The 13,958-nt window shown below is 39.5% G+C and overlaps 1 protein-coding gene across 1 annotated transcript in view; it reads left to right on the top strand.

Annotated features, from left to right (window-relative positions):
- Positions 1 to 13,958, top strand: part of KDM4C (lysine demethylase 4C) — a 265,420-nt gene that overhangs the window by 15,388 nt on the left and 236,074 nt on the right. The window contains 2 exon segments of the mRNA XM_069881261.1: positions 5,916 to 6,091; positions 8,541 to 8,655. Of these exon segments, the coding sequence (XP_069737362.1) occupies positions 5,916 to 6,091; positions 8,541 to 8,655 (291 nt within the window).

Raw genomic sequence — 13,958 nt, 5'->3', positions numbered from 1 at the left:
CTCAGCCGTTCCTCATAAGGCCTGTTCTCCAGCCCCTTCACCAGCTCTGTTGCTCTTCTCTGGACTCGCTCCAGAGCCTCAACATCCTTCTTGTGGTGAGGGGCCCAGACCTGAACACAGGATTCAAGGAGCGGTCTCACCACTGCGGGGTACAGAGGGAGAATAACCTCCCTGGACCTGCTGGTCACACCGTTTCTGATACAAGCCAAGATGCCATAGGCCTTTTTGGCCACCTGGGCACACTGCTGGCTCATGTTCAGTCGCTGTCAACCAACACCCCCAGGTTCCCTTTCCTCCAGGCAGCTTTCTAGACAGACTTTTCCTAGTCTGTAGCACTGCACAGGGTTGTTGTGCCCCAAGTGCAGGACTTGGCATTTGGCCTTGTTAAACCTCATCCCATTGGACTCTGCCCAGCGGTCCAGCCTGTTCAGATCCCTTTGCAGAGCCTCCCTACCCTCCAGCAGATCGACACTTCCACCCAGCTTAGTGTCTGCAAACTTGCTAAGGGTGCACTCGATGCCTTCATCCAGGTCATTGATAAAGACATTGAACAGGGCTGGACCCAGCACTGAGCCCTGGGGACCCCCACTTGTCACTGGCCTCCAGCTGGATTTAACGCCATTTTCCACCACTCTCTGGGCCCGGCCGTCCAACCAGTTTTCCACCCAAGAGAGTGTGCGCCTGTCCGGGCCAGAGGCTGACAGTTTCCGAAGCAGAATGCTGTGAGAAACTGTGTCAAAGGCTTTGCTGAAGTCCAGGAAGACCACATCCACGGCCTTTCCCTCGTCCAGCAGCCGAGTCACTTTGTCATAGAAGGCGATCAGGTTAGTTTGGCAAGATCTGCCTTTTGTGAATCCGTGTTGACTGGGCCTGATCACCCGGTTCTCTTGCATGTGCTTCATGATAGCACTCAAGATCACCTGCTCCATGACTTTCCCTGGCACTGATGTCAGACTGACAGGCCTGTAGTTCCCTGGATCCTCCCTGCGACCCTTCTTGTAGATGGGCACAACGTCAGCCAGCCTCCAGTCCAGTGGAACTTCCCCAGTCTTCCAGGACTTTTGGAAGATGATGGAAAGGGGTTTGGCAAACACATCTGCCAGCTCCTTCAATACCCTTGGATGAATCCCATCCGGCCCCATAGACTTGTGGGTGTCTAGTTGGGCAAGCAAGGCTCTGACCATCTCCTCTTGGATCATGGGAGCCTCATTATACTCTTCTAACTCCTGGGTTTGTACACAGACAGAATGACTTTCTTTACAATTAAAGACTGAGGTGAAGAAGGCATTAAGTACCTCAGCCTTTTCCTCATCCCCTGTCACTGTTGTTCCTTCTGCGTCCAAGAGGGACTGTATGGTCTCCCTAGTGTTGAAGTCACTAGGACAGAATGTACCTGAGTGGTCCAGAATTTGGCCTTGTGGTCAGGGATTTATGATATTTTGCGTAGTATAATTTGGCTTCTTTGAAGTTAATATCCATGTGCTACTATGATTGAAAATATGCGTGTCTGCGTTTTTTAACCGGACACAGAGGACTAGGTTCCCATTCCATCCAGTACATTTGAAAACCATTTGGGAGACTCTTCATGTACAGATTGCTAAAAGTGTGATAGTCCCAGAACTACAACAAATATTTTTATATATAATTTTGTGTTTATATGCATGTAGGATATCTACTGACCTGGGTTTACAGAGCACCTGGAATACAAAATGTTTTAGAAGTTATTAATTACAGTAGTCATATTCAGATGTCCTGTCACATGTGGAAGAGCCCTTCTAACCATATAGTGTGTAGGTCTGCTTTCCCCTTCTGTTTGTTGCTAGAATAGCAGTTAAAGCATCCCTAGCCTCTTCATGCCTGTTTGTTAACTGCTCCGCGTAACTTGGTTGTCTTGAGACTTTTCATTATATTTTTTATCCTCAAAAACCTGTATATTTAGATATAAAAATAAACTAACTAGATATTTTTAAAACAAATCTTTATCAAGTCAGTAACTCATTCTGCAGAAGTTTAAGGGACATTTTCTGAGTCTTGGAAATTTGGTTTGAAGTAAGAATAAAATATTTTTCCTGTTTTGGTAGTAACAGCGAATGAACTTACAGTTAGTTTCAAGCGTGAATGCAAGGAAAGTAAAGATTACCAGAGGACTACATGCAGAAACAGTAGATTAACATCTAAACAGAGGTCATAAGCAGAATAGACATACCTAGCACTTTAGGTTAAACATAAAAGCATAAGGGGAGAAGACTTCTTACCTGTATGGAAGAATGTGTATGTAAATGGGACTGAAATGACTATAAGGCTTGCACATATTGTGGGAAGAGAGGGAGTGTAGGGAATAAAATGTTTTTAAAAAACCCAGAGTTTGTAATACTATGCTTGAAACAAATGGTTAAGGTACTAGACAAACAACATTAAACTATTTCCAGAGCAGACAATACTGTGGCATCCGTGGGCAAATTGGCTAAACAATTTCTGTTAGGCTTTTGAAAGTCTGAAATGAGATTTAGGCATAGATAGTATATTTTAGTCTTACTGTTACAGAGGATCCTTAAAGAAAAACAAGGAATGAAAGAAATAGAAATAAATGAAAAACAAGGCACACTGGTAGATAGTTGCTCTTTACTTGAATAAGTGTTTTAGAGACTCAAAGTGAATTTATATAGAGCGAAATAGTTAAATTAATTTGCAGATGTCTTGACAAGTAGAAAACTAATTTTAGAACATGATAATGAAAATAGATTTTTGGCAAGTACAAGAAAAACAATTTTAAGAAGAGCCAGGGCAGAAGTAGCTACATGGGCATAGTAGTCCGTGCTATTCAAAATCAAATGTAGCACAGGAGATTACCAGTATATGAAACAGGGTTTAGCAGAAATCTATGCATTGATAGCAGTCTGAAATAACCTTAGTTGTACAAGCTTCATGGAGGAAACTAGGTGGTATAACTAAGACATCCCTATCTGAAACTGAATATACATCATGCTAAATGACAGTAGACAGTGTTAATATGCTTTCGACATTTGAGAGATTTATGTATCTATCTGTAACCAGTTTCATGAGTAAGGAATTGGTTATAGAGAGATTCCTATTGGTTATAGATAGAAAACCAATTCCTTAGGTAAGGAATTGGTTGGATGGTCGCATTCTGAGAGTAGTGGTAAATAGCTCAATGGAGACCTGTGACAAGTAGTGTCCCTCAGGGGTCTGTACTGGGACCAGTGCTGTTTAATATCTTCATCAGTGATACAGACAGTGAGATCAAGTGCACCCTCAGCAAATTTGCAGGTGACACCAAGCTGAGTGGTGCAGTTGTCACACCAGGAGGACTGGATGTCATCCAGAGGGACCTGGACAAGCTGAAGAAGTGGACCTGTGTGAACCTCATGTGGTCCAACAAGGCCAAGTGCAAAGTCCTACACCTGGGCTGGGACAATCTGTAGTTTCAATGTAGGTTGGAGGATGATGTGATTGAGAGCAGCCCTGTGAAGAAGGATATGGAGCCATTGGAATAAGTCCAGAGGAGGCTACAAAGATGATCAGAGGGCTGGAGCACTTCCCATGTGAGGACAGGCTGAGAGAGTTGGAGTTCTTCAGACTAGAGAAGAAAATGCTCCAAGGAGACCTTAGAGCAGCCTTCCAGTACTTAAAGGAGACCTGCGAGAAAGCTGAGGAGAGACTTTTTACAAGTAGATGTAGAGATAGGACAAGGGGAGTTGCTTTAAATTGGAGAGGGGCAGATTTATACTAGACATAAGGAGGAACCTCTTCACAGTGAGGGTGATGAGGCACTGGAACAGGTTGCCCAGGGAAGTTGTGGATGCCCACTCCCTGGAGGTGTTCAAGGCCAGGTTGGGTGGGCCTTCAGCAGCCTGATCTAGGGGGATGTGCACCTGCCCATGGCAAGGAGCTGTGAATTAGATGGTCTTTAAGGTCGCTTCCAATCCAAACTGTTCTATGATTCTATTGTCAATGAGAAAGCCTTGCCTTAAGTTCTTGCTTTCTTATGGCTATCTTTGTGTCGCTTTGGACATGATATTATAACATCTCCGGTCCTTGCCCTGACCTTTGATAGAAAATACGAATTCTTTGGGGCAAGGATTTTGTTTTTATTTTCTTTTAAAATGATGCTTGGTGTATCAGTCACCACAGAATTAATTTCTCTTAACTAGTACTCCAATTACAACAATAATAAGCATGCTTCATTTAGCTGGGAACTTATATTCACTGAAATATTTTTATTGCTTAAAACACACTGACCTTGCATGAGATAACATAATGTAGATTTTGCTTTTCAGTATTCATATATTTGAACCAAACCTAAAAGTTCATGCTTCATAATCATGAAAACGGAAATCTCTATGCACATACTTGATTTTTCTGCATATATTCTGAATGCATGACTTCTCTGCTTCCAAAGCAGCATTTTGTACTTTGTTGGTGTGCATATAATTTGAGATTGGTGTGAAAGAAAAAGAAGTAGAAATCAAGATTTATTTTTTTCTCCCATGGAAGCTGAGCAGGAAAAAAGAGAGGGAGATGCATCTGTGCAAAAACTGGATAAAAATGCCTTTTTAAAGTAAAAACATTAGGTATGGAAGTATGCCACTATCTGATAACTGTTCTTTAGCTTCATGTTATAGTCTTGGTAACATTTCTTTGAGGAATGACTATTTGAGTACATTAGCATTATGATTTGCCTGGTTTTGATCGTTTTCCTAGCAAACAATCTCAGGATCCATCTGTATTATGTTTCAGAATTTTTTACTTTCTTGGAGTGAGGTAATGGCAAAACTTCTAATGAATAGCATTGTGTGGAATCCAAAAAAGCTTGTTGGTTGATGCATGTTTATGAAAGTCATTGTAAGTTGTTTTACGTTACTTTAAAAGTTTCCAAGCCAATGCTTGTGTAAATTAGAGCTGAGCACCATAGGAAAGAATGAATTTAATGAGTGGACTGGAGAACTTACTATCGAGCCTTTGGGCAACTAAAAGTTCAAAACCAAAAATGAGAAAAAGTATGTTGGTGCATTTTAAAGCTGTTACATTTTCAAGTCTGGAGAATTCCCTGTTTTCAGATGTGTATGCAAGGAATGCTCAGCCTTACACAGCCTGCTAGACAACACTGGTATGAGTACAGGCTTCTTTGAAATTCCTGAGTTCGTTATTGGTAATGCTTCAGAATCTGTTGAGGAATTTTCATAGAGTGTGTGCAATTCTGTGGTATTTGAATTAAGTGTTATTTTTACAGTAGGTTAATCTGCATGTAGCTTTAATCTTTAAAAACTTTTGGAGCTAGATGATCTTTAGGGTCCCTACCAACCTAAACCATCCTATGATTCTCCAATTAATTATGAGGTTTAATTAATATTAATATAAAAGCTACTGTATCTAAATTAGCGCAAGCTCTTACTGTAATAGAATTGTACCCTGCGGTTTTATAGAGAGTAAGACAAACAGACTCTAAAATCTAAAATAGCTGTATTTTTTTATTTTTCATAAAGAAATAGTTACTCGTACTGCTTACACCAAAGAAATACTGTAAATCCTTCCTATAAATATTTTATTTTTTTCTTTTTCAATTTCAGAAAAACAATTTTTATATCATGAAGTAGGAGTGTTGAACTATAAGGTTTTCTAATTATAAAATATTTGTCAGTTCTGTATATTTATACAGCTGCACATTATTCATTTTGGCGAGCTGCTGCTTGTGAGTTGAGGTAACACTATGCCCATTTTGAATTGGTTTCTGCATTAGCTCAGAACACTTCATGGTTGGTTATTGCAAAACAGCTGGTAAGCAAGCATTCATTTGATTGTGTAGGCTTATTTGACTGGTTCTCTTGATTTTTCCAGAATGGTTTGAATTGATATTGGAATTGTTGGTATCCTGTTTTTTATTTATGAATGTAAAGGTAATCCCACCAAAGGAGTGGAAACCAAGAAAACATTATGATGATATTGAAGATTTGGTGATTCCTGCTCCAATTCAGCAGATGGTCACTGGTCAGTCGGGGCTCTTCACGCAGTACAACATTCAGAAAAAGCCAATGACAGTGAAGGAGTTCAAGCAGCTGGCCTACAGTGACAAGTATGTATATGGGGGGTCTTGCTTGGAAAGAAATATTAATTTGTTCCCATATTGTGGCTTCTTTGAGTTGTGCTAGTGGGTAGTAATTTTTCCAGTTATGCAATAGAAATTTTTGTGTCTCCTAAGGTGGGAAGGGTGCCACAATATGAATGGTGTTAGGGTGTTTTTGAAAACATCTAATACCGTAGCAGAAAGAAAGCCTCGGAAAAACCTTTGTCTACCTTTGGTTCTTTGTCTTCTACTAAGTGCTTGTGTTTTAAATAATGAAGATGATACGGGCTTATATCTGGTTTTTGTTCTCAGTACACTTACTAATATTCAATGTGCTTTTTTTTTTTTTGGCCTAGATACTGAAGTGGTCTGTCATGGTGTAATTGTGAAAAAAAACAACCCAAAAACCTGCAAACTGAAAACTGAAATCTTTTTAAACTCACCCAGAAATTTTAGCATTAATCTGAAAGAGCTCAGCTGTGCTTAGTGAATATCTGTATTCTAGTTATGGGAAGATGGATTAAGGTGGGGTGGGAGGGAAAGTCAGTGAAGGGCTAGGCAATATACTAAGAACTTTCAAATTGGTGGGCATTTTGAGAAAAGGGACATGATGGAAGCAATTCTTCCCCATTCCTTTTGGCCACATAGAAGAAATAATTTCTGCTTCAGTATTTCCTCAAAACTAAATGGAAATAGTTTCTGGAAGGTGAGTTAAAGGATCCTAGAGAGAAAAGGTATTTGAATATATTGAAGGAAAGGCTCTCATAAGTTAGTTAAAGAACTAAAGAGGCAAGAGAAGTTTTTCATGTGATCAGGAAAACCTAGGACATGAAAAGATTTTAAAGAGGCTCCTTAGCAAATCTTCCATAACATCCATACCTTTGTAAAAGTGCAAAACGTATTTCCTTTTTTCAATTAAAAACTATCAGTATGTTTCTGCTCATAGATTACTTGTGAAAAATTGGAAGTGTTTCTGATTTTCTGTTTTCATGTTTTTTACTAAAATTAGTTTACAACTTCATTTCCCTGATCAAGTTAAGAAGAGTTGGGAGAGCTTCCTTTCTATTACTAGCTGTAGGTCTTTCTAAAAACTCATCACTGCTCTTGAGAAAATGTCATATAACCTCCTATGACACTCTTAATGCAGTTCGTGTTTCTTAAAATATTAAGTATCTGAGAGCCACTATTTTCCCATAAAAATAATTTTGTTCCTTCATGAAAAATACTTAGCTGTTAAAGACTTTTTTCGTGAGTGTTGTGATGTTAACCATTTCATTTGGAAAAGAGAGAAAGGCCATGAACATCTAAATTAAATTGTAGTTGCCTTTAAAAGGGTTGTGTGCTCAGTTTAATGTGTTGCATCTTTTACTTGTTTAGGCATTCACAATTCACCATTGAAGAAAAACGCTTGTCCACGTTGAGCTCTGGGAAATGTAGTCATACTTAAATACCCTAATCAAGACACTTATGTTATGGTAGCTGAGTTTATGTATCCAGATTACTCAGTGCCAAGCAGAAATACAATCTGATTTTTGCAGCCATATAATGTGAAACACTTAAGACATCTTCATTGCTGGGAATGTTGTTAAGTGCCTCTGTTCTGTGTTATCACATGGTGTAAATATATGTGAGTTTACTTAATTCTTGTATGTTTGGATTTTCTTTCTGGTAGTTGAAGTGTAGTCAGTTGACAGGGCTAATGAGGTACTTCGTCTCAGAGTTGTAGTAATGTTGGAGCATTTATTTTCTGAAGACCTAAGTATGGGAAAACAGAGGCATGATATAGGCAAAAGTTGCTGATGGTTGTTTGCTGTGATAGGGTGCTTATATTGTGTTCTCACAAGATTTTATGAGCTTTGAGTAACCTTTCAAAACTATACACATTTGTATATTTACACATATAAAATTATGATGTCCTGTGCTGCACTACAGGAGTTAAAATTTCCTTAAATACTGTTTTCACTTCATGGTAGCATTTTTGGTGTCAAGTTTTTGTAACGTTGCACCTTTTCCCAAAAGTTTTTTTCTGGAAAAGGAAGAAGAAAGTACTGGTTTTGCCTGGCAGGGCTACTACTTTGTAGAAATAGCAGGGTTGTTCTGAGGGAGGACCTACCTCTTTATCTTCGCAGAGCTTGTAATGAGGCGGGAACATAACAAATATTTGTCAATTAAGTGACTTTCTGTGTGTGACCTTTTTAAGGAAGAGAAAAGGGATAGTCAGTAGATGACTGACTGAGGATGGTCAGTAGATGTAGTTGCTGGAGACTGAAGAAAATGTTGTATTACTTCAGTTACTGTACCTGTCATGAAACCAAGAATTCAGGACAACTAGTATTACCTTTATTTCAGTGAATTTGAAATATTTATCTCCTATAATTCAGTTTACAGGATCAGAAGCATAGTTCATTGTGGAGGTTGAATGACTGTGCTGAACCTTTGCCTACCTCTTCCTCTGCAGATACTGCACCCCAAGATACATAGATTACGAAGATCTGGAGCGTAAATACTGGAAGAACTTGACTTTTGTGGCACCAATTTATGGAGCAGATATCAATGGGAGCATTTATGATGAAGTAGGCATAGCTTTTTATGAAGTTTCTCTTCCAGCCCTCTCTTAAATGATACTATACTTAGTGGATACATTTTTGTTTTATGACTGAGAATCTGTCTTTTGAAGTCTGGGTTGCTCACCTTAAAGACTCCAAGCAAGGTGGAAATTAACTCTACAACTGCAAGAGTTAGACAGTTCTGTCCTTAGACAGTAGGATATTGCGACTCTTTCTGATAAGACTCTTCCCTTTCTTCATTTTGAACTCTCCAGAACTTGAGATTCCTTCCCATTTATTTATTTGTTTATTAACATTTCAGTATTCTTGATATCTGTGTAGCTCTGTGGAAATTTAGTGATAGGTTAAATAACTTTTTCTTTAAAATTAAAAAATTAAGTAACTTTATTTCTCTCTTTTCACTGAGGAAAACGGATAGCCGTACTTCATTCATACTTGGAATGCCTCAGTTCCCTGGAAATGTGCTAACAATTACTGTGTACCTCTGAATTAAAATAGGCAAAATGGAAACTTCTGAAGGAAATGAATTTTGCTGATTAATTGCCAAGACCTCCATGGATAAAAAGAGACTCTTAACACATGTCTTGTTATCCAGAGATTTACAGAATATCTGTTGATACCAATTTGGCTATGTAAGTAGTGATAGGAACTAGATTTTGAAAGGATAATTTAAGCAGTGAGACTTGCAGTGAAATGTTAGCATTTCAAAAAGTGGTTTAGGATTTAAAAAATACAGAGCAAAATTTATCCAAAATAATCTGTCATATGTAGAGTCCTTGAGTTATTTCATGGTCTATGTAACTGTGTTCTTCAATAATTAAAAGTAGAATTTCCCTTTGGCAGATTGTCTGAGGCTCTGGTAATGTTTCACATTTCTTCACAGAAGACAAGTTTCTTGAAGACTCTGTCCAAAGATAAATACAGTCAGCCAAGATGGCTTAAGGCAATTCAGTTTGTGCACTTGGTTATGTGATCTTTGAAAGATAGCTATAAATATCAAATGTTTAAAGAAAGCAGCAAGTCCAAATTTTGTTGTATGTCCAAACACCTGTATAAAAATGATTTAGAAAATAATTGAAGATTCTGATTTGGCATGTTTTGGTGAAGAGACATTCTGAATGGTTGTTGCTTTGTGGAGACCAAAACGGGCCACAAGAAAGCAGTGTTTCTTTTAAGAAACAGAAGTTTGCCCTTTTTCTTGTTCTTATCCGATTTTTATTTCTTCTTTAATGTTGACAGATAATGTTTTTTGTGTAGCGTTTTACAAAAAAACTGTTTCTCTTGATTCTGTTTTTGGTGTTCAGTATCTTGTGGTTACTGTTGCATGAGCAACGTTTCCAAAGAATAGAAAATGCAGTAATATCAGATTTTGAATCATTTGGTTGGAAAAGACACTTGAAATTATCAAGTCCAGCTGTACCTCTCCATTACTAAACCGTATCTGTGAGCACCTCATCTACCCTTCTTTTAAATAGTTCCAGGGATTGTGACTCAAGCATCTTCCTGGGCAGCCTGTTCCAGTGCTTGATAACCCTTTCAGTGAAGAAATTTTTCCTGATATTTAATCCGAACCTCCCCTGGCGCGACTTGAGGATATTTCCTCTCATCCTATCACCATTTACTTGGCAGAAGAGACCAACGCCCAGCTCACGGCAACCTCCGTTCCGGTAGTTGTAGACAGTGATAAGGTCTCCCCTCAGCCTCCTCTTCTTCAGGCTAAACAGTCCCAGTTCCCTCAGCTGCTCCTTGTGAGACTTATTCTCCATCCCCTTCACGAGCTTTGTTGCCCTTTTCTGGTTGTGTTCCAGCACCTCAATGCCTTTCTTGTACTGAGGGGCCCAAAACTGAACGCAGTATTTGAGTTGTAGCCTCACCAATGCTGAGTGCAGGGGTAGAATCACTTCCCTGGTCCTGCTGGCCGCATTGTTTCTGATACAAGCCAAGATGCCATTGGCCTTCTTGGACACCTGTGTATGTAAGCTGCTGGCTTACATTCAGCCAGCTGTCAACAACACCCCCAGTTCCTGCTCTGCCAGGCAGCTTTCCAGCCGCTCTTCCCCAGGTCTCTAGCATTGCATGGAATTGTTGTGTCTCAAGTGCAGGACCTGGCACTTGGCCTTACTGAACCTCATACCGTTGGTTACATCCCATCAATTCAGCCTCCATCCCATCAATCAGTCCACATCCCTCTGTAGAACCTTCTTACCCTCAAGCAGATTGACACTTCCTCCCAGTTTAATGCCATCCTCAAACTTACTGAGGGAACGCTCAATCCCTTTGGCAGGATTATTGATAAAAGATATTGAACAGAACTGGACCAACTCTGACCTCTGGGGAACACCACTTGTGACCAGCCTCCAACTGGGTTTAACTCCATTTACCATGAGTCTTTGGGCCTTGCCATCCAGCCAGTTTTTTTTACCCTGCAGGAGGTATGTCTGTCCAAGCTGATGACAACCAATTTCTCAAGCAGAATACTGTGAGAAACAATGTCAAGGGCTTTACCTAACTCCAGGTACGCTACATCCACGGCCTTTCCCTTGTCCACTAAGTGGGTCACCTTGTTATAGAAGGAGATTAGGTTAGTATGGCAGGACTTCCCTTTCATAAACCGGTGCTGACTGGGTCTGATCACCTGGTTGCCTTGTGTGCTGTGTGATAACACTCAAGATGATCTGCTCCATGACCTTGCCTAGTATTGAGGTTAGATTGGCAGGCCTGTAGTTCCCTGGATCCTCCCTCTGGCCTTTCTGGTAAATGGGCGTAACATCAGCCAGCCTCCAGTCAAGTGGAACTTCCCCAGTCAGCCAAGACTGCTGGCAGATGATGGAAAGGGTTTTGGTGAGCATCTCTGCCAGCTCCTTCAACATCCTTAGGTTGAGCCCATGCAGCCCCATAGACTTGTGAGTGTCTAATTGGCCAAGCAGGTCTTTAACCATTTCCTCTTGGATCACTGGAGCCTTGTTTTGCTTTTACTTCTGGTCTTCTGGCTTGTGAGGCTGAATACCCAGAGAACATCTTACCTTACTGTTGAGGCTGAGGCAAAGAAGGCATTAAGTACTTCAGCCTTATTCTCATCCTTTGTTGCTATTGTTCCCCTTGCATCCAGTAAAGGATGGAGATTCTCCTTGTGAAAGAAATTCATGCTCAATAGTTAAATTAAAGTATTAAGGCAGGTATTCATTTATATAGTGCTGGAGAAGACTTGGGAGTTGTCCTCAGAGTACTTCTACCCAACAGAGATTTCAGAGAACTTTATATATACAGAGGTGTCTTCATATTCATAATTTTTCCACAAAATGACAAGCACACCTTGTTCCTGGAACCTCATTGCATATCCAGGGGTGTAAAATTAATCCCCTCCAGAGACGTTAAAGCTTGGCCATACCTGAGCAGTTAATCTCAGGGACTCAGAGTGACGAGAAGATAAGGGTCCTTCCTGTTATCTTACTTGCTGATCTTGTTTTAACACACTGCAGTTGATGTTCCATCTCCCCATTTACAAATTACCATTTCAGTCTCCTCTTTTCAACGCCCTTTTGCAAAAACTGTTAAGGTTTTTCCAAGATATTTTCTTGATTCTACTGCATGTTTGATCTGATTTTTTCAATGTCTCATAATCTCATGCTGTTCCCTGACAACACCAAAATGCATATTAATAAAATTAATAATCCATATGCTACTACGCAGGAAAAAGTTGTTTTAACCAGGATAAGTTTGGAAGCCAAGAAGTTAACCAAGAAAAATCTATGCTTTCTTGCTGTTATATGGAGATAAGAAGGGCATACAAATTTTTATAGAGTTTTCTACTGTCTGAGATGGATCGATCAAATTGAAACAACACATGCCCTCAAAATCAGAGCATCCTTTATGGTGTCTTAATAACATAATCAATTGTGGCTCTGTTTTCTAAAACTGCTGCATAAAGTTGTCTAGTTTCAAGATTTAAGGGCTTCAAAGCTAGAGAGGTACAACTGAGGCTCCTTGCATAGCTACAAAAAAATCTCTTTAAATGATTATAATTCATGGCCACATCTGCTCCTGGTGTTAAAAGGAAGCTAGCATAATTTCAGCTTTATATGACAAAGTTTTGACAACCAAGCATAGGTTTGCAAGGTTTGAATGCTTGTGGGGATTCCCAAAGCACATGAAGTAAATACATCTTGTACCGAAGAACTGGCATTTAAACAAAAGGCTGTACTATTGTATCTTGTACAAGCCAGTTCTTCCCAAGTGTGTATAGAGGCATTGCATTTATGGGAAAATAAAGTTTCTCCTAATGGATACATTAACAATAATGTTAACTATTTTCCATCTTTACTATTTACTTTACCTAGCCTTAGTTTTAAAGGTGTTAAGTGTTCTGTTGTCCACTGGCTGATAGGTGATTTCTTCAGCGGAGAAAAGTTGATCTAAGTTGGCTGTTCTTTAATCTTGATTGCTGTGAAGGCTGTTAACAATGCTTGGTATGGTCCATTCCACTTTTTTTCCAAATAGTTTCCTGTAAAATCTTTATCCTATCCCCAGGTTTAAAGGATCTACAGGTTGATCTAAACCTCTAGCCCGTGCAGCTAATACAAGTTGCTTTTTAGGTGTTTTTTTTTTTTGCGGGGGGGGGTGTTTCTCCTTTTTTTGTTTTTGTTTGTTGAGCAAGTTCAACTGTTTTTGCAAGCCGATTAAACATCCTTGTAAATAATCCTCACCTAGTTGTGTAAGATATTCTTCTGTATACTGCACTTGATGTAAGGGGCTAATGCCTTCTTTGGACCTTGTCTTGGTTTGAATCCTAAGCAAGGCCAAAGGAAGTGCTTGATACAAATACAAATAGGCTTCTTGACAAATTTTAGCTAATTTGTTGCTTTGTCAGCAACAATCAGATGATTCATTTTCTCCACCTGGCCACTAGCTTATGGTTAGAACAGTGTGTGTAACTGCCTACCAGTTCCTCAAATTTCACTAACCTTTCTACCACTTCAGCACAAATATGTTCCTCTGATGATATTACTACAGGCACTCTGAACCGAGGTGTGATTTCATTCAGCCATACTCTTGTGACTTCCCTTGCTTTATTTGTCCTGCAGCGAAAAGCTTCTGGTGAACCTGAAGAAGTGTCTGTTAGTACTAATAAATACCAGTACCCCCCTATTCGCAGGAGTTCAGATAAATCTGTTTGCATTCTTATTCACCAATTTCTTACTGAATTGTTCATATAGAACATCTGTATCCCAGTGGTTTGTTTATGCTCGCCTGAGACCAGTTTCCATAGTATTCCTGGTGACATTTTTATTTGTTCATCTGGAACATAAAAA

Source organism: Phaenicophaeus curvirostris, chromosome Z (assembly GCF_032191515.1).
Source record: "Phaenicophaeus curvirostris isolate KB17595 chromosome Z, BPBGC_Pcur_1.0, whole genome shotgun sequence".
In the NCBI taxonomy this organism is placed as follows: domain Eukaryota; kingdom Metazoa; phylum Chordata; class Aves; order Cuculiformes; family Cuculidae; genus Phaenicophaeus; species Phaenicophaeus curvirostris.
The sequence above is the reverse complement of the archived record's forward strand: the minus strand, read 5'-3'. Positions and strand labels throughout refer to the sequence as shown.